The sequence below is a fragment of the Lytechinus variegatus genome, chromosome 18 (genome assembly GCF_018143015.1).
Source record: "Lytechinus variegatus isolate NC3 chromosome 18, Lvar_3.0, whole genome shotgun sequence".
NCBI lineage: Eukaryota > Metazoa > Echinodermata > Echinoidea > Temnopleuroida > Toxopneustidae > Lytechinus > Lytechinus variegatus.
Genome location: NC_054757.1, coordinates 12,261,787 through 12,285,605, shown reverse-complemented (window position 1 = coordinate 12,285,605; position 23,819 = coordinate 12,261,787). Strand labels below are relative to the sequence as shown.

General features: G+C 36.3%; 1 protein-coding gene across 1 annotated transcript in view; it reads left to right on the top strand.

Moving 5' to 3' along the window:
• Positions 1–478: 478 nt before the first annotated feature.
• LOC121431912 (low-density lipoprotein receptor-related protein 4-like) overlaps positions 479–23,819 on the top strand; it is a 48,772-nt gene continuing 25,431 nt past the window's right edge. Inside the window, exons 1-11 of the mRNA XM_041629693.1 lie at positions 479–598; positions 1,177–1,308; positions 2,192–2,394; positions 3,738–3,925; positions 4,250–4,471; positions 5,166–5,359; positions 5,949–6,297; positions 6,873–6,977; positions 7,542–7,756; positions 8,726–8,905; positions 9,974–10,102. Coding sequence (XP_041485627.1) covers positions 502–598; positions 1,177–1,308; positions 2,192–2,394; positions 3,738–3,925; positions 4,250–4,471; positions 5,166–5,359; positions 5,949–6,297; positions 6,873–6,977; positions 7,542–7,756; positions 8,726–8,905; positions 9,974–10,102 — 2,014 coding nt within the window. The 5' untranslated portion in view covers positions 479–501. The remainder of the gene's footprint in view (positions 599–1,176; positions 1,309–2,191; positions 2,395–3,737; positions 3,926–4,249; positions 4,472–5,165; positions 5,360–5,948; positions 6,298–6,872; positions 6,978–7,541; positions 7,757–8,725; positions 8,906–9,973; positions 10,103–23,819) is intronic.

Here is a 23,819-nt window from a genome sequence, read left to right as displayed (position 1 = left end):
GCAAGACAGAAGAAAAAAATGATGATGACGATAAAAACCTCATTGTTGTAGGTATGCGAACCCTAGCAATTTCTCGAATCCAAATTGGTTGAACTTACTACCAAATCTCTCTGTTAAGTACATTTACATGAAATAGTACATCACATAATGAACAAAATACATAACGGCAGCTAACATAATGAGGCCGCCATCAATACAAGCTTAACCGCTCACGTTGGCGGTCTCCTGCGTTTATTTGTCAATGTTGTTTTTTACTATAGAATTTGAAGTATTTGCCCACACCTCTTTTTTGTTCTTATGTAAACATCATGGATTTTTTCGTATATTGCAAACAATTTAAATATTTTTGATAATGTATTGTGAACGCAGAAATAAAACAAAACAAACAAATATATAAAATTCACAGACGTTACATTTTTTTCGTATTTGGTATATTTCGACGAAATCTTTATTTCCCTTTTTTCTTCAACTCTAGTGTTGCAGATTTTATTCACCCCATCGATGGCTGGTCGAGGGAGGGGAAGAGGGAGAGGGAAGGGTGCCTATCAAGTCACGTGTCCACCCGGATTCAAACGAGAAAAGGGACTTGGGTGCAGAGGTAAGTTAGGATACTGTCTTTCATTTTCAAAAAACAGAGATCGTTAGGCTTATCGAGAGGGGTCTATTTTTTGTAATCAAAAAATGGTATTTTGCAATAGATATTTTATAGGTCAACTCTTTTATTAAAATGATTTTTTTCATTATTTGTTCTAAGTCATCGTTATTTTTTAATGTAAAGAGTTTTGGTATCGGATACAAAAAGTGTGGTCAACGCTTGTAATCAGGAAGTTTAATTGGCATGATTGAAGTTAGGTGAACCAATGTCCGACTATGTGTTTGCTGCCCTCATGGTTAATAAACAGTAAATGTTGCAGCAAATTTTCTTGCAGACGACGTCCAAACTCAAACTTCAGTGTTTTCATCTTCTTTGATGATAATATATTTGCCAGTGACACGGTAAGACTTACTATAGTCACGGTTAGTTATGGAAATTCGGGGCAAAGGTTTTCTTTGTGCCAGTCACCCAAATTACGAAAGGAATGAATAATTGTTAAGTTTGGTGAGTGAGAATGACGTGATGTTCATTTCGGTCCCACGTGTTCATTATTGTGTTGTATTTTCTCAATTACTTTGCAGATGTCAACGAATGCAAGGTTGGTGGTGTATCACAATGTGGGCAGCTTTGCGTCAATACTCTGGGGTCTTACCACTGCTCATGTCTACCAGGGTACGCCATTGGGGCTGACGAATGGTCCTGCTCGGCTGGAGGTTTGTCTAATGTCTGATACTTAACGTATTGATGATGATGATAATGATGAATTGATGATGATAATGAAAATGAATTGATGATGATGATTAAGATCACTCATTCTATGATTGAACAAGGTTATGGATTAAGATGATGATTATGAATATAATGATGTGATGTCTGATGATAATTATTCTGATGATGATCCAGTGATAATTAATGATGATTAAAAGGATGATGATTGATGCTGCTTTTTAGTTGGTCTCCTCTTTTGATTTCATAGTATTTTTGTATTATGAAAATGATTTAAATGTTATATTTTGTAAATATGTATATTGAACTATCATTGTAAATGTAAAAAGATCGAAAGAGAAAATAAATGAATTGTACTGATGATTAATAAAATATGGTAATTGTGATTGGTGATGATGATATGATGGTGATGATGATTGAGGAAAATGTGATGGTGATGAAAATGATGAATTAATTTGGAAGATGCAGTGCAACAGTGATGATGATGATGCTGAGAATGATGATAATGGTGGTGATGATACCTCTGATTACTGATTTTGATGATCAAGAAGACATTAAGATGATAACGTTGTTTGGTGATAATGTTGACGATCACACTCACATTAATTGGTCAGAGAACAGGATGATGATGATATAAAACATTTTACTGACAAGTGATTGATTTTAAAAGTCTTGGAAATAATTTTAGCCACCTTAGTCAAATTAAACAGCCATCCTTTTCCCCAAAAGTACAAAAATAGGAGTTGTCTGCCTATTCTACTACTTGAGCAAGAAACATTTCATATTCAAAGTTTTACCCCCCCCCATATCTCTAACAAGGATCAATTTATAGGCCTATCTCTTAATTCCATCTCTTTTTTTTTACTACAGGACCTGAAGCAGAAATCATATACAGTCACAGAGACAGCATCTCGGAAGCAGACATCCAGAATGCGTTACCGGGGCGACGGATCGCAAACGACGTGAACACCGTCCTCTCCCTGGACATCCATCATAGAGAGAGAATGGTGTTCTGGATTGACAGGAGTACCAACAAGATTGAAGGGAAATCATTGGATGGAGGAGAGATTCAGGTAAGGAGATGCTAAAGCGTGCCCTAGGTCCTGTAACACAAAGCATAATGATTAATTGAATGATTGTCATGATTGATTGTACATTGTAGTCAATGCAATCAGTCGTAAAAAATGTTCTATAGTGATTGCTAAGCTTTGTGTTACAGGCCCTAGTTGAACAGTTCATAAAGCTGTTCGTATTATTGAGTACTCACAACCCTGTGCATGACTGGTGAACCTTTCTGCTGAATTACTATGTAGCGAATTTGGGCACCTATTTTTTGGGTTGCGTTATACCCCGGCGATGCCGCCAGGTCGACACTGGACCATTGGGTATTACCGTACCCCCTTCTTCGGTTAAGGGATCGTCCTGTTGGTAGCGCTAGGGTACAATTTTCTTGTAAATTGAGATTGTTGTATGTACTTATACAATGTTCTTTTTTATTGAAGTGCAAACATATGTTTTGTATACTTTGATCATTTTTATGACGAATAAAAACTGCAAAGATAAAAAAAAACTTGGGCACCTAAGAACCTCTTCCAGTCTTCATAGACCATGCATAAAGCTTTATGAAACAGAAACACCAACACAGTCTTGGTTTCAATATTTTGAGGGCTCAACCACTTTTATAGGACAAATGTTATATATTACAGTACAAATGGGAGTAAGGGCACACGTTGTATCCATGGCCAATTAAATGGACATTGAGGTCAAGCAGTTGGGCAGCTAAGGAAGATGCCATGGCCGAAGATGTCCTTGGATTAATTAAGCCTTGGGTATCTATTACTAGTGTAGATTCAGAATAAATGCTATATTTGCAGTTTAATGTTTCTTCTAAAAGTAGTATGGAAGTGCCTTCCATGTTTGAAATTTTAATGAAGAGTACTTTGGTATCCTGTGTCATGTGACAATGGATTATGTTTTAGAATTGATTGTGATTACATCATTGATTTGCTAAACAGCCCCTAAAGAATGATGATGATGATATTTATGGTGATGATGGTGATGATCATGGTGATGATGATGATAATGATGATGTTTATGGTGATGATGGTGGTGGTGATTATGATGATGATGATGATAATGATGGTAATGATGTGAAGATAATGGCAGTGATTGTGATGAAGATGTGATGGTGATGATGATGAAGAAGAAGGTGATGATGAATTGATGATGGTGATAGCGATTATGTCTATGAAAATTTATGAGTGTGATGTGATGATGGTGATGACAATATGGATGGTGATTGTGGGGATGGAATATGACTTTGATTGGAATAATTCTAATGATTATTAAATTGATGATCATCCCGCAGATAATATCACACCTCTCTCGTGTCTTTCACCCTCCAATCTTTTCTCAGCATATAGTCTCAAGGCATCTGCACAGCCCAGAGAGCTTAGCCGTTGATTGGGTTCATAATAAGATCTACTGGACAGATTACAGACTCAAGCAGATCGAGAGATGCGATTTAAACGGCTCAAACAGAGAAGTAGTCTTCAACACCGGTAAAAGGAGACCTAAGGCTATTGCTTTGGATCCATTTGAAGGGTGAGTGTGTTCATAAATGAATTCTGAAATGTCCATAACAATTATACCTGCCAGTATACAAATTGTGAATAGGCACGAGTGTGATGTTATAAGATTTTGCATGATGTGAAAAAAAGGAAGCTCTATTCAACGAAGTGTAGTAAAATTGAATAGAGAATATTTGCTATTTGACAGGATTGACAGGTACAGTATGTCATTAGAGTGAGATCGTTTTTAGCTCTGAATATAGAGTCACCAGTCGTTTGTAAAGTCGTGTGTATGTTATGAAGAGCTGGTATGAAACAAAAATCTAAGAACAACAATTATTTGATGTTCTCTCCTCAGGTTTATATTCTGGAGTTCGTCAGGTAAAGCCGACAAGGTGGAGCGAGTGTCCACCAATGGCAGACACACCAAGAGAATCTCAAAGAATGACCTCAAGGTCATCAGGAATCTAGCCATAGATGTGATCGATAAGAGGGTCTACTGGCTGGACATTGGAAAGCGGAGGATAGAATCGTCCAACTATATCGGGAAGAAGAGGAATAGACTCTTGGAAAAAATCAGGTAGATAGTCCACACTGACGTAAACTGGGTTTAATGAAAGCAGAAAACAAAAAAGGACATATTTGTGAAAGTTCTGCTAAAATCCATCAAAGAATAGAGGAGTTACAGATTTCTAAAGTGATGATTTTACGATGTCCCATGAAAAGGGATCCCCCATTTTTTTGTTTGCTATAAATTCCATAAAAATGCCATTTTCTCAGAAAATTTTACTTGTGCATTCATTGTCGCATTAGACACGTTATTTCATATTCCGCTAATTTGAGGAAAGCATCTTCATTCACCTTTAACCATAAAGATATGGGTATTTAAGGAATTTATATGACATGTACTGCTTGTATATGATATCACAAATTCAAAACCTAAAGAAATGATAACTCTTTTCATTGATGCATTCCCGTAAACACTTCACCAATATTTTTCTCTCATTTTTCTGCTTTTATTGAAGCAACTTTATCATCGTGGTGAACTTCCCCTCTACTGTTTGTTGATTACTGCAGGCACATGGAATAGCGCCATCTCAACTTCTGAAGAGGACTGCTAATGAAATAAAATTGATATCATACTGGAGAGGTTGGGGGGGAGGGGGAGGGGGGCACTCTCATTACAAGATGGACATCATGACCTGACATAAGCATAAAAGTTGACTCATAGTAGTATATAATATTCAAAATGCATTTCTTTTGTTGTTTTCCAGCCCAAATGCATTTGGCTTGGCCATCTTTGAGCAGAAGGTCTACTGGGCCGACTCTGTGGAGAACAGCATCCACAGTATCGTGAAGTACGGAGACAGTCCGGAGTCCAGAGTCGATTGGAGTATTTTCGTAGAAAGTAGCCCCAAAGGTGTCTGCATCAACCACCCATCTACTCAACCCTCGTTTGATATTGCTGGTAAGTCAAACATTCTGATCGACCTGCCTGCATCACCTCACCTCATAATGGTGATGATGATGATGAGGTGATGAACTCTTTTAGTAAATTAATAAATCACATGGACCTGCGATTAACAATGCTTTCTGTAGAGCAGCCATCTTTATGTGCTGTAAACATGTGTGAAGTGACCATATAAATGTTTTTTAAACATTTCCTAATTGTCCCATATTGTCCACTTTTTTCATAGATAAAGAAAACCAAATTCATACATGTTTCATAATTGGTGACCCGGAGGAGACAAAGCATTGAAGTGGCACAGCATTGTTCACAAACAATATAGTGCCACTCCAATGCTTTGTCTCCTCTGGGTCACGGTCCGCCACAGTAAGGGGGAATTTCTTTTGAGTCATAGAATTTGGAAAGAATCAGAAACATTCTATTCAAAGAGGTGAAGCCAATGTAAATCAATTACTATTTCACCTTTTGCAATATTTTGATCCACTGCACTTTCATCTATTCCTTATTATTATGTTGACACTCAATCCCTACAAATTTAGTCAGAAATATTTTTCCCTCACCCTTTCACTATGAATGTTTCTCTTGACAGGGTCTTTCAACTGTAGCACGCACAGCGACTGTCAGATTGACCTCCCCGACCTGACCCCTGACCCCTCCCGCTCCTACCTCATCTACGCCAACACCACCAGCATCCACCGCATCTACGCGGACGGATCCGGTCACATGACCATCGCCAAGGCCGGACTCAGCAACATCTCCACCATCGAGTTTGACCCCTTACATAAGATGGTGTACTTTGCGGATCATGGGAGGGGTGTGATCGAGAGGGTCAGGACCGATGGGCGTGGCCTGGAGGTGGTGTCGACGAGGGGCGTGGACTCGGTGGAAGGCATGGCTGTCGATTGGATGCACCGGAGATTGTATTGGGTTGATTCAGTGTGAGAATACAATGATATTTTTACTTTCTATCTTCTGGGACCTGTTCAATCAAACGCAGTTCGAATAATCAAACACAACCTGATTTTTAACCAATCTTAATATGGTTTAAATTGTATTTGATTTCTTGAATTGTGTTCAACGTACCCATGTTTCCTAACATTACTCATAATTTAATCACTGATTGACACCATATAAAACATAATAATTTCCAAAGAGTTTAAGTTTTTTTGGCAAGTTTATATTGGAGCTTGTACTATTCTTATTGAATCTTTTACTAGTACTTGTAAGTCCTCTTTTAGCTTCCCTTTTCAATGTCCTCTTATTTGAATAAAAACACATTTCCTTAGCTTTTTTGTATTTCTCCCAATTTTTGCTTTTCTCCTGACCAGTCTCTTAGTCCAAGTTTGACTCCCAACATTTATTGAAATCACAAATCTGCCCTTGTACACAATTAAAAGTACAAATTTTCAACTGTGTACAATATGTAGAAAAAAGGGAGAAATGCACCACACTAATATATCATAAAAAGGAATATTATTACTATTGCATGGTTTTGTATTATTCTATTTGTTAGAGGGAGCTATATTGCTACTCAGAGCTTGTACCCTGGTAGTCGACACACGATACTCATGTCATCATTGGATGAGCCACATGGTATAGCAGTTCATCCTGCTCTGAAGTGAGTATACAGTATTACTAGAAGTTTTGCTTTGGTGATATTGTGTTTTAGTTGATGATTCTAATTTGTAATTTGGAAAGACAAAAATAATGGGTAGTGATGGTAAGGTTATTAGAACTATGAGTTCTTCAAATTGATGGCAATGAGACCAACATATTGGATAAACATGCAGTAGGTGATGGGATTTATAGAAATGTAGAATATGAAAGAAGATTCTTATTAGCCTCATCATCCTCAATCAAATATTTACATGGTGATTTCCTGCTCTTGTGAAAAGAAAATAAAGGGGTCATATTTGTAATATCTATAAAAAAAATTGTGGGTAGCTTAGAAAAGCTGTATTTTTGAAATATGTCAATGATTGCAATCTTATATTGTGTGAAAACATTCTCCTGATACCTTTGAAAAACTCTTTCGAGGGATCAGAAGGTTGCTACCCATGTTATAATTCTAAAATCAAGTTTTTTCTGAGCCCTCATCAAAATATTTTAGTTTTGAGATAACAAGATTTTAACAGCCCAGAGACGCTATGCTTATGGTGCCAGCTATGCTTTTCTTTTGCAGCATCATCTACTGGAGTTCTTGGGGGGAGTCTCCTAAGATCGAAGCCGCAAGGCATGATGGGAGTAACCGTGTCACGGTAGCAGCGTCACCGGTGCGACCCACCAAACTGGCCATAGACTATACACACAACAAGGTTCTTTGGATCGATGCAGGTCTTAGTACCATCAACGAAGCTGACCTCGACGGGACCAGTCATAGGGTCATCAACAGAGGGGGTAAGACTGTTATTGAGGTAGTCTATAGCTGCTTGGTCTAAAGTTTGGTCTAGAAGTGCTTCTGCTAATGGAGCACTTGTTGCCAGCTGATTCCCCAAGTACAGTTTATTTCAATCCTGGGGTGAAAAATGTCTGGACCCTTTGGACACTGACAGATAATGCTGTAATACATACTTTCCATAGACCCCATCCCATGCCTATGCCATCTCAGTACAGCAGGTTTGGAATTAATTTTGCACTGAAATATTAAAGAGGAAGAACTGAAGTTTGTAGGAAATGAATTCCAATTTCTTTGCCTGAATAATGACTAAAACAGATGAAACCATCATTGCTTATAAGTGCAAACATGAATTCCTGTTTATTATTTAGATACATGTATATATTAAGAGAAATATTTGAAAAATGTTGCCTCTGAGAAACAAGTCTTCAATGTATATATTTCCTGTGGGTAATGATGTGAATAACTTGTAAATAAAAAATAATCTAAATTATTACCTATACAAGGCATTTTAGGAGATAAATAAAAGTCATATTTCGCTCTCTACTTTCAATCCAAGACCAATGAGGTAAACATTGCCATGTTGCGACTGCAAGGTAACAATTACGTCACAATCGCTTACAGGGTTACTTCGCCAAGGTCGTGAAGAAGCTGAATTCAGAAGTAGTGTTAAGCAAACAGGCATATGAATTGTTCCAAATAGTAGCTTGAATTGCACATTGTACAGCCTTAGGTAATTATAACAATGTTGACTGGCTATTCTTTTGGGAAACATCAAATATGTCGCCCTTGAAAGAGCCATATTGCCCTTGTCTAAAGACTTGGGCCAATACGTTTTCTGTTGGGGGTGACATATTTGATGTTTCCCTTAAGGCCAGTCAATATTATATAATTGTAGCTTAATCGCTAGAGAACTAAAAATGAAAAAAAATTAGATGAAAAACCAATACATGCTCCTATTCATTCCACAGAAATGCACCATCCTTTTGGCCTAGCCCTGTATGGAGAGCTAATGTGGTCTACGGACTCCGAGCAGCGGGAAGTCCTAGCCCTGGACCGGAACAGTGGAGAGAAGCGGGTCTCGTTCAGCGGGGACTGGATCATACCTGTGGATGTTCATTTGATTCACAGCGGAAGGAGAGTTATAGGAGGTTAGTAAGGATCATAATGATGATGATTACGGCTGTCACTGGTATACAGGGTGGGGGGGGCTGGGGGTCATAACCCTCCCCCCACCCCCAAGAGTTTCTTTACCAAGAAAGATGAGGTAAGGATCAAAAAGGAAAGGAAAAAGGATGAAATGTGATATTTTCTGGTTATTATATCATTGAAATCAGTAACAAATTTGATTAATAAAGGTAATTTTTTACTCACTTGCTTCACTCGCTCGCAGCTTAAAAAAACCTCCTGTACACCATTATGCCACTGATGGCTGTAGTGGTAATACAGTAGCAGGCTTTTTTGATAAATAATTATTTGTATTCTAATTTTTTCAAATTTCACTTCATATCCAATTTGTTTTACTTTTGAGATCAATATAAATTGTTAATTTATAAAAAAATATATACATCAAGCTTTTGGATTGCTTGTCTCACTCGCTCTAGACTTTTTCATAAAAGTGAACTAGTCATATTAAAAAACCCAGCCCCTTTTAATCTTTGCCTCGCACCTTTAGATGTAGAGTTGTGATACAAGAATAAATTATTACCACCATGACTACCCAAAGTTTAGCTCTGATTCACCTCCAATCTGTCCTCTTCTTTGGACTTGGACAGCGCCATCTATAGAAACAATTAATCCAATTTTCTACCAGTACTAGTACATCTTATGTTGGCTCATTTTCTTTTGGAAAGATTATCCTTCTATCACATCAAATCTAGTAAATAGCTACATAATATGATAATTCATTATCTCATTGTCATTCATTTTTACTTCTATCTTGTATTTCTTTTGCTGAATAAATCAACAATAATAATGATGTAAAAAATTAAAAATTGCTAGAGTCAACTCTTCTATTGTGAATTTTTAAAAGTTGAATGAAAATCACTATGATTATCTTATCATCCTATCTGATTCGATTTCAGTAATATAATTATAGTCATTTTCATTTCAGCTGACAAATAGTCTTACATATCCAAAGTGCTACCTCTCCCACTACTTAACCAAGTGTTTGAATTAATTAGTGTCTGATTTGTGTTGATTATCTAATGTGTTTCCAGACATTGACCCTTGCCAAGTGTTTAACGGCGGTTGCGAACAGATCTGTATCTACGCTCATACCAACCAAGCAATCTGTAATTGTGAGACTGGATATCATCTTAGGAGAGACAGAGTGACTTGTGAACCAGGTAGGATTAAGATTAAGATTATCTTTGCTCATACCAAGCAAAGCAATCTGTAATTTTTGAGACTGGATATCATCTTAGGAGAGACAGAAGGTGGTTTCAAACCGCCTCGATCATAAGAATCCCCGTTAAATTACGAGAACTTTTTTAGGCTAAAAAATACCCATTAATCATTCCTGCATTCACACCGCCCTGAAACATACCCTTCGGGATAAGTTCCTGAAGTTACGAGCATGCGCAGTTATGGTCTGATAAGCAAGCAAGGCGTGAGAGTCAAATCACTAGCTCAGCAGCCACCCACGGCGCCCGCACCCAACTATACGCACATGGGCTAAAAGTTCCCGTAAATTGCTTTTACATTGCCAAAATACCTGCGACCTTGGAAAAATCCCCGCGAAAGTTCTCGTAATTTTGCCAAGTATCTACTATTAAGCGGGTATTTTCTTTAGGGGAGATTACACGTAATTTGCTTTCACATTATCAAAATACCTGGAACTGACAAACTTTGAGGCGGTTTTAAACCACCTTTAGTGACTTGCGAACCAGGTAAGATTAAGATTAAATGAAATTATCTTTGTTCAAACTAATCAAGCAATCTGTAATTGTGAGGACTGGATATCATCTAAGAAGAGACATGGTAACTTGTAAACCAAGTAAGATTAGGATTAAGAATAGATTATCTTTGTTCATACTAACCAAGCCATCTTGTAATTTTGAGACTTGATATCACAAAAGCAATATGGTGTCTTGTTAACTAGGGAAGTTTAAAGTGATAAAGATTGAAAAAAAATCATTTAAAAGAGAGATGGCCTGGAGAATTTGAAATCAACTATATTGCTCCTTGCTTCAGAATAGTCATAAATGTGATCAATATTCTTGCTTGTTTAACACCTAACACTTCCTTTATCAGTGTGCCCAAGCACTATACTTCAATGCACTATTTAATAGTTTCTATTATATGACACCTAGATAGATCCTTGCGATTTGATTGGTTGTTTGATATCGTTCATTCAGCCCATTTTGCAATGACGTCATCAACCGTGCAATTTTGTATCCATTCATCGTGCAATTTTGGATCCATACGATTTTGTCCATTGCACGCGCGCACCGAGACAGCTCATAGACAAATAAATACGCATGTTGTAATGACGTAACAATCAACAGACCGAACTCGCACTGCATGAGCATGTTTTGCATCTAAATTCATAAATTTCTCATGAAAAAAAAATCAATTTTTATGTGTCATATAAACCAAATAATGAATGTTTTTTCATTCGTGCAATGGACAGAATACTTCATTCGGTGAAAGATGAAATAATGATCCATTCAACTCGGCTACGCCTCGTTGAATGGATCATTTCATCTTTCACCTCATGAAGTATTCTGTCCATTGCACTCATAAACATTCATTATTTGTATACCATTAATCAATTTTTGTTTCAACAAATTATTTTCTTGCCTGGCCCAATTTTCTTCACCTGTGTTGAGTACAGCATGATATGAATGATTTTATTGCTGAAGGAATTAAATAACTGGAGTAGGATTTGAACCCATGACCTCTTGATTGAAGGACAGGAGTCAGAACCACTAGACCATGAGGTTTACACACTTGGATATGAAGGGGGAAAATCTCTCTCTTTAGAGGCCTGATATCAAACAGGTCAATGATTTTAATGTGTGAAAGTCTGTGCAGTCTAACCACTAACAAGACAAGACAGTCGGAGTGAAATGACATTCTTTTGATTGCCTGTGACGGCCGAGGAAGGGTGTGGTTTGGAAAGTAATCTCTCTTCTCAGCTCATTTTTGTGAATGATTTTGCTACCATAAGAAAAAATATCTTAGTTGGGCAAAGGAAGGTGAACTAATATTCACCCCGTTAACGGTAACTCCCATCTTAGCCCGATATTGTTTTATTTTCATCACTTTTTATTCTTCAATTTTGCAACCTCATATTCATGCCTTCATCAGTAACTCTTGTATTAGTCCATTCATGACATTGGAGTATTTGTAGCTTTATCACTTTAAATTCTTCAAATTGGCTAACCGGATATTAACCCTTCCTGTCTTAGAACATTCATGACTTTAGTAGTTGTAGCAGTATTTGATCACCTTTTATTCTTAAAATTGGTAACATGATTTTTTATTTAATTGTTTACCTTTTCCTTGTAAAGTATATGCTCTATAGAAATAGGAAAAGGATAGAAAACCAGATGATTTTCAAAGGTTTACATTGTGGTATGGACAGTCATTTTTCTACAGTGCTAACACAATTTTAACAACTACAATTTTACTTCTACCTTTATTCAATTTTTCTTACCAAGTCCTTTCTGGAGTTTTCCACTTGGTGTACTGTAAATCTCTTCTGCGATCGATAGAAAATGTCTTTACATGCTTGCAAATTGGCAAGTAAAAACATCCATTTTGATCATGAGGATTCAACCATGTTGCCAATTTAGCAATTTTAGTGATTAAAAAGATGACAATTTCATGAATGGTACTCATGCATTTAAACCTATTCAGAACACTACAATGATCCTCCCTTCGCTTCTCTCCTTGCGCTTGTGACATGATTAGTCTTGTGTCTAGGACATCATGTTTGATGATATATGACAGTGAAGAGGAAATGACCATTATCTTCCAAGTTGAATCAGGGTCTTTGTTCCCGAGGGCAGCTCATCTATTACCATTCCTCTGGGAAGTATTGCATTCTCTGTATAGAGCTTCATTCAATGTAATTATAAACCCATCCAATGTTAATGACATACTCTTACTTGCATCGAACATGTTGGCGTGCCTTTGAAGAGTTAACCCTAATGGGGGGGGGGGTGATTCAGCCCCCTCTATATTTCTTGTTATACATCCGCCGCACAAAATTTGTTGATGGCCTCACCTATTGACTTTTTACTTTCAAGTCTCATGCAGCATTTGAGATCAAAATTGTGACCCCCATGTATATAGTTTTGAAATTACGCAAAATTTTGTAAGTGCTTGCAGAATCAAAATTGCTCAAAAATATGAATTTGTGCACAAATCCATTGTAAATAGTGTTCTTAGCCAAAATTCATCAATGTATTATTATTTCTCCTTTTACTGATTAAATTTAATTGATTTTATCTTGTTTATTGTAAGAATAAAGTTCCAGACGATTTCCATAGAAAACAAATCTAAGAAATACATAAGAAATTCTAAAAACAATAAAATATATATGTATAAATAATTATGATATTAAAATATTTTTAAATGATTTGATCAGAGTCCTATGAAGAGTCTGTGAACATTTTTTTAGGGGCCTTATAGAGCAAACTTTTGATTTTATACATAAATTAGCATAATTAATTAGAAGTTATGCCATGGGCAATGAAGTGTGCCTATCGCACGATCAGTGGCTGAGATCATAAGGGGGGGGGGCTTCTTAGGTGTTGAAATAACTCGGTCTATTTAGGGTTAAAGAAAAGACAATTTAGAGGGTGATTGCAAGATGATGTACATCAGTGTATATTTAAACTTTTATTTGATTTTAAAGTGACTACATCTCTGCCCTCGTAATCCTTCGTTTCTGGTCCTATTTTCCTGCAATGGTTGATGTAGGAATATACATTATGATATCAGACACCCCTTTCTTTCAAAATAATTATAATTGATAAATAATGATTAAAATAATTAAGTGAAATAATGGTAGAATAAAAAATGCAATTTTGAAATTAAAAAAATACAAATGTAATACTAAATGAATAAATAGAATTAAAGATTAAAAAGAAATAATAGATGAATAAAATAAATTGAACTGAGAAATGAAAAATAATGATTGGATTGAAAGATAATAATAGTGTACAAAATAGAAAAAAATATAAATGAATGAAAATAGAAAGTCAAAAGTAGGATATTGATGAAAAATGATAACAAGAAATAAATAGATAAATAAATGAGTAAAAAGGGAGAAAAATATGAACCAAAAAGGAGGAATCGTAAACAGCAGAGTGAGTAGACATTAACATCTTTCCTTGTAAGCTAATATTAAAGGCCCTGTCACATATTGCTCTGTGGTATCATTATGGAGCAGTATCTGACAAGGTCTGTACCTGTTTGGCACTGCAAGGATAATGATTCATTATTAGAGGTCCAGTGAAAGCTCACCTTAAGTATGTTTTTCATTGTTTTATTTCTTGGAAGGGGGTGAGATTATTTTTAGTTTTACTTACCTAATTGCGGTTCGGCATCTGCTCATCTTGCTTTTATTCTATTTGTTTTTCTTCATCTCTCTTTAACTTCCTCACCATCCCCCTCCCCTTTTCTTATTGTTTCCTTGTCTTTTCTTTTTTACTCATATTTATTGTTATTTTCCCTCCGCTTCAAAGGCCTCTAAGAAATGCCATTTGAAAAGCATGCCAAATGTGTGCATCATCGTTTTGTAGGACCTATTTATGTTTACATGCTTAAATTCTTTGTGAAATTTTCACTGTTGAAGATGTATAGTTATGAATAAAAGAGGGCCAACAAGGCTTCCCTGATGACCCCCATTCCTCATGTTAAGTGATGAAAGGACTTTAATGAGTATGGGGCTATTTATTCTCTCTCTGCTGATAAGGTAGCATTGGTCTATTTCATGAGTTTTGACATTATAATAATAATAATGATAATAATAATATAGGCATATTTACCCAGGGTAGCCACTTCAGTATCGAAAACTGTTCTACCAGCGGGCCCTGCTATCATTATTACCCCGGCTTTAGCTGAGCTGCCAAGGTGCTCAAACATTCAAGGAATTTCTTCCTACCGGGTGCCCATTCACCTCAACTGGGTTGAGTGCAGCACAATGTGGATGAGTTTCTTGCTGAAGGAAATTACGTCATGGCTGGGATTCGAACCCACGACCCTCTGTTTCAAAGTCAGAAGACTAATCCACTGAGCCATCACGCTCCACATCATAATAATAGTAATAATAGTAATAATATAGGTATATTTACCCAGGGCATTATTCTATTATTGGCATCTACTAAGATATCCCTGTGGAACTCCATAATGCACCCATGAATGATGTTGAATATTCATTAGCCTAATAAATGAATGCACTTTTCATGTATTCCTTCTGATACCAATCCATTGCTTACAAGTTTTTAGTGCTTTGTGATTACGAGTAGTAATGTCAAGTGCTCTTGATGAAATAGGAAGTATGGGTTAATTCTTGAAGTACATATTTGATCTAAATGAATGCTATTCAAAATTGCATGCATCACTGCTTTATCTCTGCTGCCATACAAAAATCAGGGGGGGGGGGGGAGGTGTTTCATGAAACGACTTGATGGATGTTTTATTTAACAGTTACCATAGCGACAGTGCTTATCAAGTCTCAACCAATCAAAATGAAGGAAAGTTGTTGGATGTGACAACTGGTTGGATGAAAAATGTTGATGAAACATTCCCCTGATATAGTATTTTGTTTTGCTGTAAGAACATGAAGGATGATAAAAATGTAGGATGAAGGAGGTAATAGAATTTCCAATATCCAAGACACAGGTGGGTTTTGATCATGAGAATGACCACAAGTAGGTTAAGAGGCCCCGTATGAGTGTATAGGATTAACAGGGGGTTCAGAGCTTAACATGAGGGTGAGGGGATTAATACGGGCTTAAGTCAGGTGTGAAATCCATATTTATCGGATCACTTTAACAATTTCCTTCTTCCTAATTAAACATTCTAATTGAGTGCTTGAGTCAGCGGCTATTAGTGGACATTGTCCAGAAAGGTGTTTCTCTTCGTTATCCCCTCTCAGAGCATGAAAATAGATCAAAATTCATACCACAATCAAACATTAATTGTTGTGAGAATGTTTATGAATGATGTATTTATTAATCACAATTCTAAAAGATGCAATTTTGTTTTTGTTTTCGCCCCTTTTTAGGGGGGATATTATGTGTCATGATTGTTATTCACCTTTCTTTCTCTCTGACTTTATCTTAACACATGAAAACATTGCTGATATTTTCGCAGTCAGGAAATTGACTGCTACCTTGAAACCACATTGATCAGAACAAATTACTGATAAAAAAATGTGAGTTTTCTTCAGTTTCTTGAGAGCCGTCTGCACAATCTTGAGTTTTCAAATAAGCGCGCTATTTCTGATCCGGCAAATTATCTCGATCTGAACAAACTTGAGATTATTTGCAACGGAGACGCAATTATCACGCACTCCGGATTATTTGTTCATGATGTCAGACCATAATGCATCGAAGCCTCGCTAGAGCAGGAATTGCTCGTCTTGCGATGGTGGAAACAGGGTTTCTTGAATTTCGAGATTAATCGCTAAGAGGGCTGATCGGTCTAAAATCTCGAGATTGAGCAAACTCGGGATGGCGCAGCACCGCCTTAAGTGAAGGTAGACCACAATCCCTGTATTTGTCATAAGGTAATTCTGTCTTTTTCTGAGAACCCCCTCCTCATCACTCTTTGAGCAACTTCTCTCATAGATATTGAGTACTTTCAAGATTAAACCACAGAATTAAAAATAATAAACCTGATGTAAATTCAATACTTCCTTTCCTGGAAGTGTGAGAGCTTTTGTACATTGTTTATTTCTGTCCCCTGCCATTCTTTGTGCCAAACTACTTAAAAGTTTAGACATCATTTCTTGGAATATCACTCAGCCTCTCCGATTGTTATTATTCTCTAGATGCTCTGCAAAGTGGTTTGTATAAATATATGACATCAATTGCAACATGGGACTAGTCGACTGGATATGCTAGAAGCTATCAAAGGCCTTTGTACTTAATTACAGTCTTGGAACTTATCCCCTGTCATGAAAGTATTGTGTTGTCCCTTTGATGTTTAATATCAAATATGAAATATTCGGAAACATACAGTAGTACTGTTATTACCTTGTCTTTGGAAAATACTGTGGTTTGAAGATTGTAAAGAGTGATGGAAAGTGATTTTTTTATAGTTCTAGTGGGTATATGCATGTATTATGACTATATACATGTACATGATCAAACTGTTGCATTCTGGGACAGAATCTCAATGTAAATGCAGGAGAGACAATAGGTAGTTAATTTGCTGATTGATAGTTGATGATTTTAACATTGCTTACCGACTGGACCTGTCATATCATACCGGTACTTCACTTCTCTATTCAGTTTCCAGTATCAGTCTCTGCTCGAATTTGAACAATTATGATTTTATGATATTTGGAGGGAAATGGTATGGAATTGGCTTGATGTTCTCAATGTAATCCCCATCCGCTTGCCTCCAGCAATTTGGAATTCTCATAACTTCATGATGATTTTCTGAGATTGAGTCATGATTTCTCAAAATTTTCATTGAAGTGACTTGTGTTGTTTTATAAAGATATTAAAGTAAGTGCACTGAGATCCATTCAATCATCAAAATGACCATAAATAAACTTGTTCAGGCTACAAACATATGTATTTTCTGCATTCATTCCAACCTGAACCAGACCTGTTTGGGGGTATTCTGATCATGGGCAGTATATTCTGAGTAGCAGTTGAGGTGACTGATTCAAAATCATTTTTGAAATGTCAAACCCATAAGCTTCATCTCAGTATTCACAGTCACAGTTGACTTTCTATGAAGAAAGTCTGTACTTTACTTCTTAAAACTTTATAAAAGGAAATGCTGTAAAACATACAGTCTACATTTTTTTTCTGGCCATTCTATGAGCAGTTGAGGTGACCGATTCAAAATCATTTTTGAAATGTCAAACCCATAAGCTTCATCTCAGTATTCACAGTCACAGTTGACTTTCTATGAAGAAAGTCTGTACTTTACTTCTTAAAACTTTATAAAAGGAAATGCTGTAAAACATACAGTCTATATTTTTTTCTGGCTGTTCTATGAATTTTTCCTCTGACTCAGTTCTCAAACACAATGGCCTGGTACATCCTCCTGTCAAGGGAAATTTCCTGGCTTATGAAATATAGACATGTTTGATAAGAAGCAACCAGTTGGTCTATCTCTTTATATCTATGCTCTTTATGCAGTTCCTGAACAAAATTGTTGTTTTTACATAAGGTTGTGGTCATTTTTTGCTTAAATGCATACTAGTAGTAGACAAAAGTAATAAAAATACATACTTGACATGGGTTGTGTATAGGTCTATATCAGAGCTTCATAAAAAACATTTGTTTTATCCAACATTTATATTAATGATGTTGATAACTAAATGTGCAACACTCATAATGCACCATCGATAGTTTGTTATTATGTATTTATTCTCCTTTTAAATGAATTAAAGTGAATAATAATAGTCCGTATTTATATAGCGCTTAATACATCGGAACGACGTCTCTAAGCGCTTTGCAGACATATTACCCCGGTCATTGGATCCATGCATGCCCGCATACAATGTATGCACATTCTCCACTCCCTGGGGAGCATTCCAGCAAGAGTTCCAAGACTCAATTGCTAGGCATACTACATATAGAATACATAATGAATGACTGGATTGTTCACTGAGAATGATATTACCAAGGAGATATCACCTCTATCTCTAAGTTGGTTTACCAATCATTTTACCTAGGGATCCAGAAGATAGAGAAATAAATAAACAGACATCCTGTTTTATAGGCCTTACCATAATCTGATTTGACTGTTCTGGCCAACATGATTATGATATTCATTTATTATCTATTCAAGTTTTATTCAAATGGAGGTTAGTTTCATGATTGGGTCAAGATGAGATATAAAAGTACCCTGATTTAAAAGTCTTTGTTATCTGCTAATATCTCAACTGCTACCGACAGGTGAGTCATTAAAAAGACCTTGACTGTTTTAATCTGAAGCCTGACCAGATTTGAGGCCCCTCTTTATATCATTCCTTGAGTGTATTCTTCTTTGGTCATTGTGACTTCCTTAATTACATCCAATTAAAGAATATAAATTGGTTCTAGAGTATTATTTAATTTCTCTTTGAAACAATGTTAAATGAAAAAAGAATCCCTGTTTGGATGACTTTTTAGAAATACAATGCGTATGAAGAGACACATTTAGAATGCAAAGCATTCAAGGAGTTTCTTCCTACCGGGTACCCATTCACATCACCAGGGTCGAGTGCAGCACAGTGTGGATAAATTTTTTGCTGAAGGCAATTAGGCCATGGATGGGATTCGAACCCACGACCCACTGTTTCAAAGTCAGAAGACTAATCCACTGGGTTACAACGCTCCACAAGTTGAAAATCATCCTCTTTCCATTTGTCGCCATCTCTATATTTTCCAAACATGTTACTCCCCAATAATAATATGAGTGATAATGGTATGGAGTTAAAGAGCACACGCGCATGCCAAGACCATCATGGCACTCATGGCGCCAGCTCAGCAACAGCTCTTGAATGTTGAGTGTTGAGGAGGATAGGCCCTACATATGATTATCTATAGGTGAAGGACATTGCAATGTTTTATCAGCAATATGATGATTTTGGTGGAAAATCTGATGGCTTTGATCATAGATTTTGAATGGGTAATTAACGATGATGAGGAGTGACATATGTGCATTGATTTGAAAAAAACTTTGATGCTTTGTGGTTGGCAGTTTATTGTATTCAGTACAAAAGTCATTAATATTGATAGTCTCCAATTTGATTAATTTTCTGCTCCCAATTTAATGTTTTTGATCATACATTTTAGATTGATGATGGTTGAATAATAGGCTGAAAGAGGGGGCCGAAAAAAGCAGCGAATCAAGAATCGTCAACACTTAACAGTCGCTGGAGTCTAAAAGCTCAATTCTACAGTTGCCCAAATTGCCACTGAGATTATCAAACAATGACTAAAGGTTGAATAGTGCTTGACAAATCCTGTCAACTTCACAATAAAGTCGTTAAATTAACCAAAGTGATTTAGAAATATTGATATGACCTTTTATTGCACGTATTTCAGGGTCACCATGCTCCCCAGTGCCATGATGACATACATGTACTGCACTCTATCATTGCCTTTTAGATCGTCCGTTGACGTGTGATTTATAGAGGATGATGGTTCTCGTAACACCGGCTTCTTGATTTACTTAACAATTGATGACTTCCTTTCTTAAAGCATGGATTAACTTTTGGGAATCTTCAAGGATGATTTATTTTTAAAGATTTATTGATTTAGATGAATGGAAATACAAGAATACCATAAAACACATGTTGTATGAAATGTGATCTAAAGGCTCATGTAAATGGGCACATTTTTCATCTCTGGGGATTATTCAAGCCAGTTGCTATGTTAGGCATTCACAATGCTGGATGAATACAACCTTCCTGCCCATCTACCCATTCAGCACCCGAGTGGAGAGTATCAATTTTAGGTTAATCAATGTCTTGACAAAGGACACAAGTGGTGCAGTGGGATTTGAACCTCAGACTTTGAGGTCCAAAGTCCCGGGACTTTTCCAGTGAGCCAATTCTTCTGAGGGAAAGAGAGTGCTAGACTCTCTCATCTATAGATCACTAAAAGATACAAAGTCATTCACGCAATGCAGTTGATGCGAGACCGATAATCAGAATAGGAACTACAGGCCCCAAAATAGGAAGCGGCAATTAAGAAAATGATGCAGTAATAGAGTGTTCCCAGCTATTAATTAGGAGCCTTTGTTGGAGAGGAAAAGGTGTTGATTGTAGAATGATTTAATTACATTGTACAAGTATTTATTGCTGTGAAATCGAGGTACATATGTATACATATTACATAATGAGATAATTTTAGAGAGATGATTAATTCATCCTTCTTTGCAATGGCATTAAAAAGAAATTTGTTAGGAAGAGGGCAGGAGATCGAGATGAAGGAGTAGGAGTGGTACAAGAGTAGTACAGTATTAGCAGACATCAGTACTAACCGGGGCAGGTCCAATATTTACCAAGGGGAAAGTACTTAATAAAGAAAGGGAAAAAAGAGGAATATCATTAACTCTGGGGGAATCTTCCTGTTCAAATTATTTTGACAAGAAATTAAAAATAAAATTATTTGAAGACATTTTTAGGTGGTCATTTATTTTTAAACTGTACAAACTCATTTTGAAATTGTTACCACAATTGGCATTTATCTCTAAGTCCTAGTAGAAATAGTAGTAGAGGTAGCAGTATGTTTTTTAAGTCGTAATCATCATCGTTATCACAGTAGTTGATACAAATACACAGAGAGTTTAGGAGGAGAGGGAGGAGGAGGGAGTAGTGAAAGACAAGAATAGGAAATAAGAGTAAGATTATTGGAGAAGCACCCCAGGGGCTAGATTTCCAAAACCCATGAGGGTCACTACCAAGACCATTGCGGTTCAAGTTTGAGGTTAAACAGGCTTAAAGTCTAATCTTTGTCACAGTGTGTCATGGTTTGCTGTCACAGCTTACAAAAGACAGGTAGAGTAGTGTATTGCTACTTCATTGGTCTACACCCGCTTTGCTTACTGTGGCTTTTATCTTATCCCACTTGGCCTAATCTGATTTATTGTTTTTTTGGTTACCAGTTCTTCTAGTTAACCATTTGGTCTAATGGTGTAATTTGCCATTTGGTCTACATCTGCTTTGTCTATTTTGGGACTCATCCCATATGGTCTAATCCTAGTTTGTCTTGTAATCATAACGTCTAATTGTCATTTAACCCATTCACCCATTTGACTAATTTCCATTAAGGCTATACCAATTTTGTCTCATATCCACCTGGTCAGACACCACTTGGTCTATAGATAAAATTAGATGAGCAAGTCATGAACTTGGTCTATATATACAATTAGATGAGCAAGTTTTGAACTTGGTCTAGAGATGAAATTAGATGAGCGAGTTATGAACCAAATTTTTATGTCACAGCACAAAATAATAAGAAGACAAGGTGGATTAGGCCATCAAGGCTTCAGACTACATTATAGTTAAACCAAGTGAGTATTAGACCATGGACCTACTAGTAGGTCCATTATTAGACCAAGTGGTGAATGGACCAAATGGTTGTTAGACTTAGACCAAGTTGGTTTAGATATGATGGTCAATGTTAAAACAAAAAGAAATTGCAGCTTATTTATTCGGTTAGAAGAGCATACGTGTAAGTAGTACCTTCTTGATATGTCTTTCATAAAACTCCAGGTTTTCTTGAGGAAATCGGGGCTTATTTTGGTAGGGCTTTGTTGATTAGATAAAACCTTCTATAGGCCTATCTGATTATACCATACTTAACGTTTTTTCTGTTTTTGGTTTAATTGAAGAAATGTGTTTTCCACCTATATTAGTCCTTAGTTAGGTATCAATAGAGGAAAGGGTATGTTTTATGTACCATCCACAGGGACGGTAATAAAAAAATGAGTCGTCTTAGAAAATTCATCTTGACTAGATATTTACAGATTGAAAGAGGAAAGGGTTGGGGGCTTAGAAGGGGCGGTTGTGGGGAAATTGGTGCCCCTCAGAGTATTCCTTCCTGACACCTGTAAAGGCAGGGTACATTAACGGAAATATAAAGTAGACTGGCCCTTTGTCTAGAATGCTTCCCCTAAAATAAGAAAACAGTGAAAAGTAAAAGAAATAGAATGTGAAATAACTTTGATTGAATCTTACTTTAAAAAAAGCTCAAAGAAATGGAGGATGAATTGGAATTTAATGAGATATTATTGAATTGGTAACAAACAAATGAATAAAATGAATTGAAACACAAGAAATGAACAGTTTATTTGAAAAGATAGGTTAGAGATAAAAAGTAAAAAACAATTTAAAGAATGATTTGAGTTTAGTTCTAAAACAATTATACATATATCTAATGTAAATATATGAATAAATGAGTTAGTGAAGAAAAAATTAATGGGTCAGCAGTTTAATAGATTTATATAAACGTGGTCATGTATTTTTTGTTCAACTATGTCATTCTTTGACAAAGGTCTATGCCTGAATTCTTGATTTTGTCCTCTCTGACACTTATCCATTCATTTTAACTTATTTTTTTTAGATGGAAAGGTAGGCAGATAGACGAATGAATGGATTTAAGAAACAAATTTAAGAAACAATGAAGAAGTTTTAAATAAAAGCACTGAAAAGGGGGTCGGAAAATGGGGGTATGAGTGAGTCAGAAAAGAAAATTGCTCTGGAAAAGAGAAAGAAAAAGAATGAAAGAAAAAAGAGAGTCATTGAAAACAAACCAACTAGAATGGTTGCAAGAGATGTGCTTAAGGAACTGATAGGAAACTTGAAATGGAACAAAAGGAACATGGAAATCGCTTTTATCAAGAAATCCTTCCGCTCTAAAAACAAGTTCCTCGGGACCTGTGCAGAGGAAAATTGCAATCATGTCTTGTTGAAGAGAAAAAGGAATCAATTTTGATTTAATCCCAGGTATTTTGTATTTGTCTTTGATGTAAATATTTACAAGTATCTGGGTATTTCAGGACCTGGGTAATCCATATTTTTGGTTCTAAATTTCTCCAACATTACATGCAGAAAATGATGTGACGGAAAATGAAGATGCAGTCAGACGAAAACTGATACAAGGGATACTAGGGAACTAGAATTTTAGGAAGTATTTAGGAAGTATATTACAAGCCAAGAAACAGCAGCTAAGCCAAGGAGGAGATGGAAGAAGTAAGAAGATGAGGAGGCGGAGGAGGAAGAAGAAGAAAAAGAAGAAGGAGGAGGAGGAGGAGGGGAGAGGAGGAGGAGGAGGGGGAGGAGGAGAAGGAGGAGAAGGAGGAGGAGAAGAAGAAGAAGTAGTACCTATGAAAGCAATATTTATTGTTACCCCTTTAATCAGATTTTCT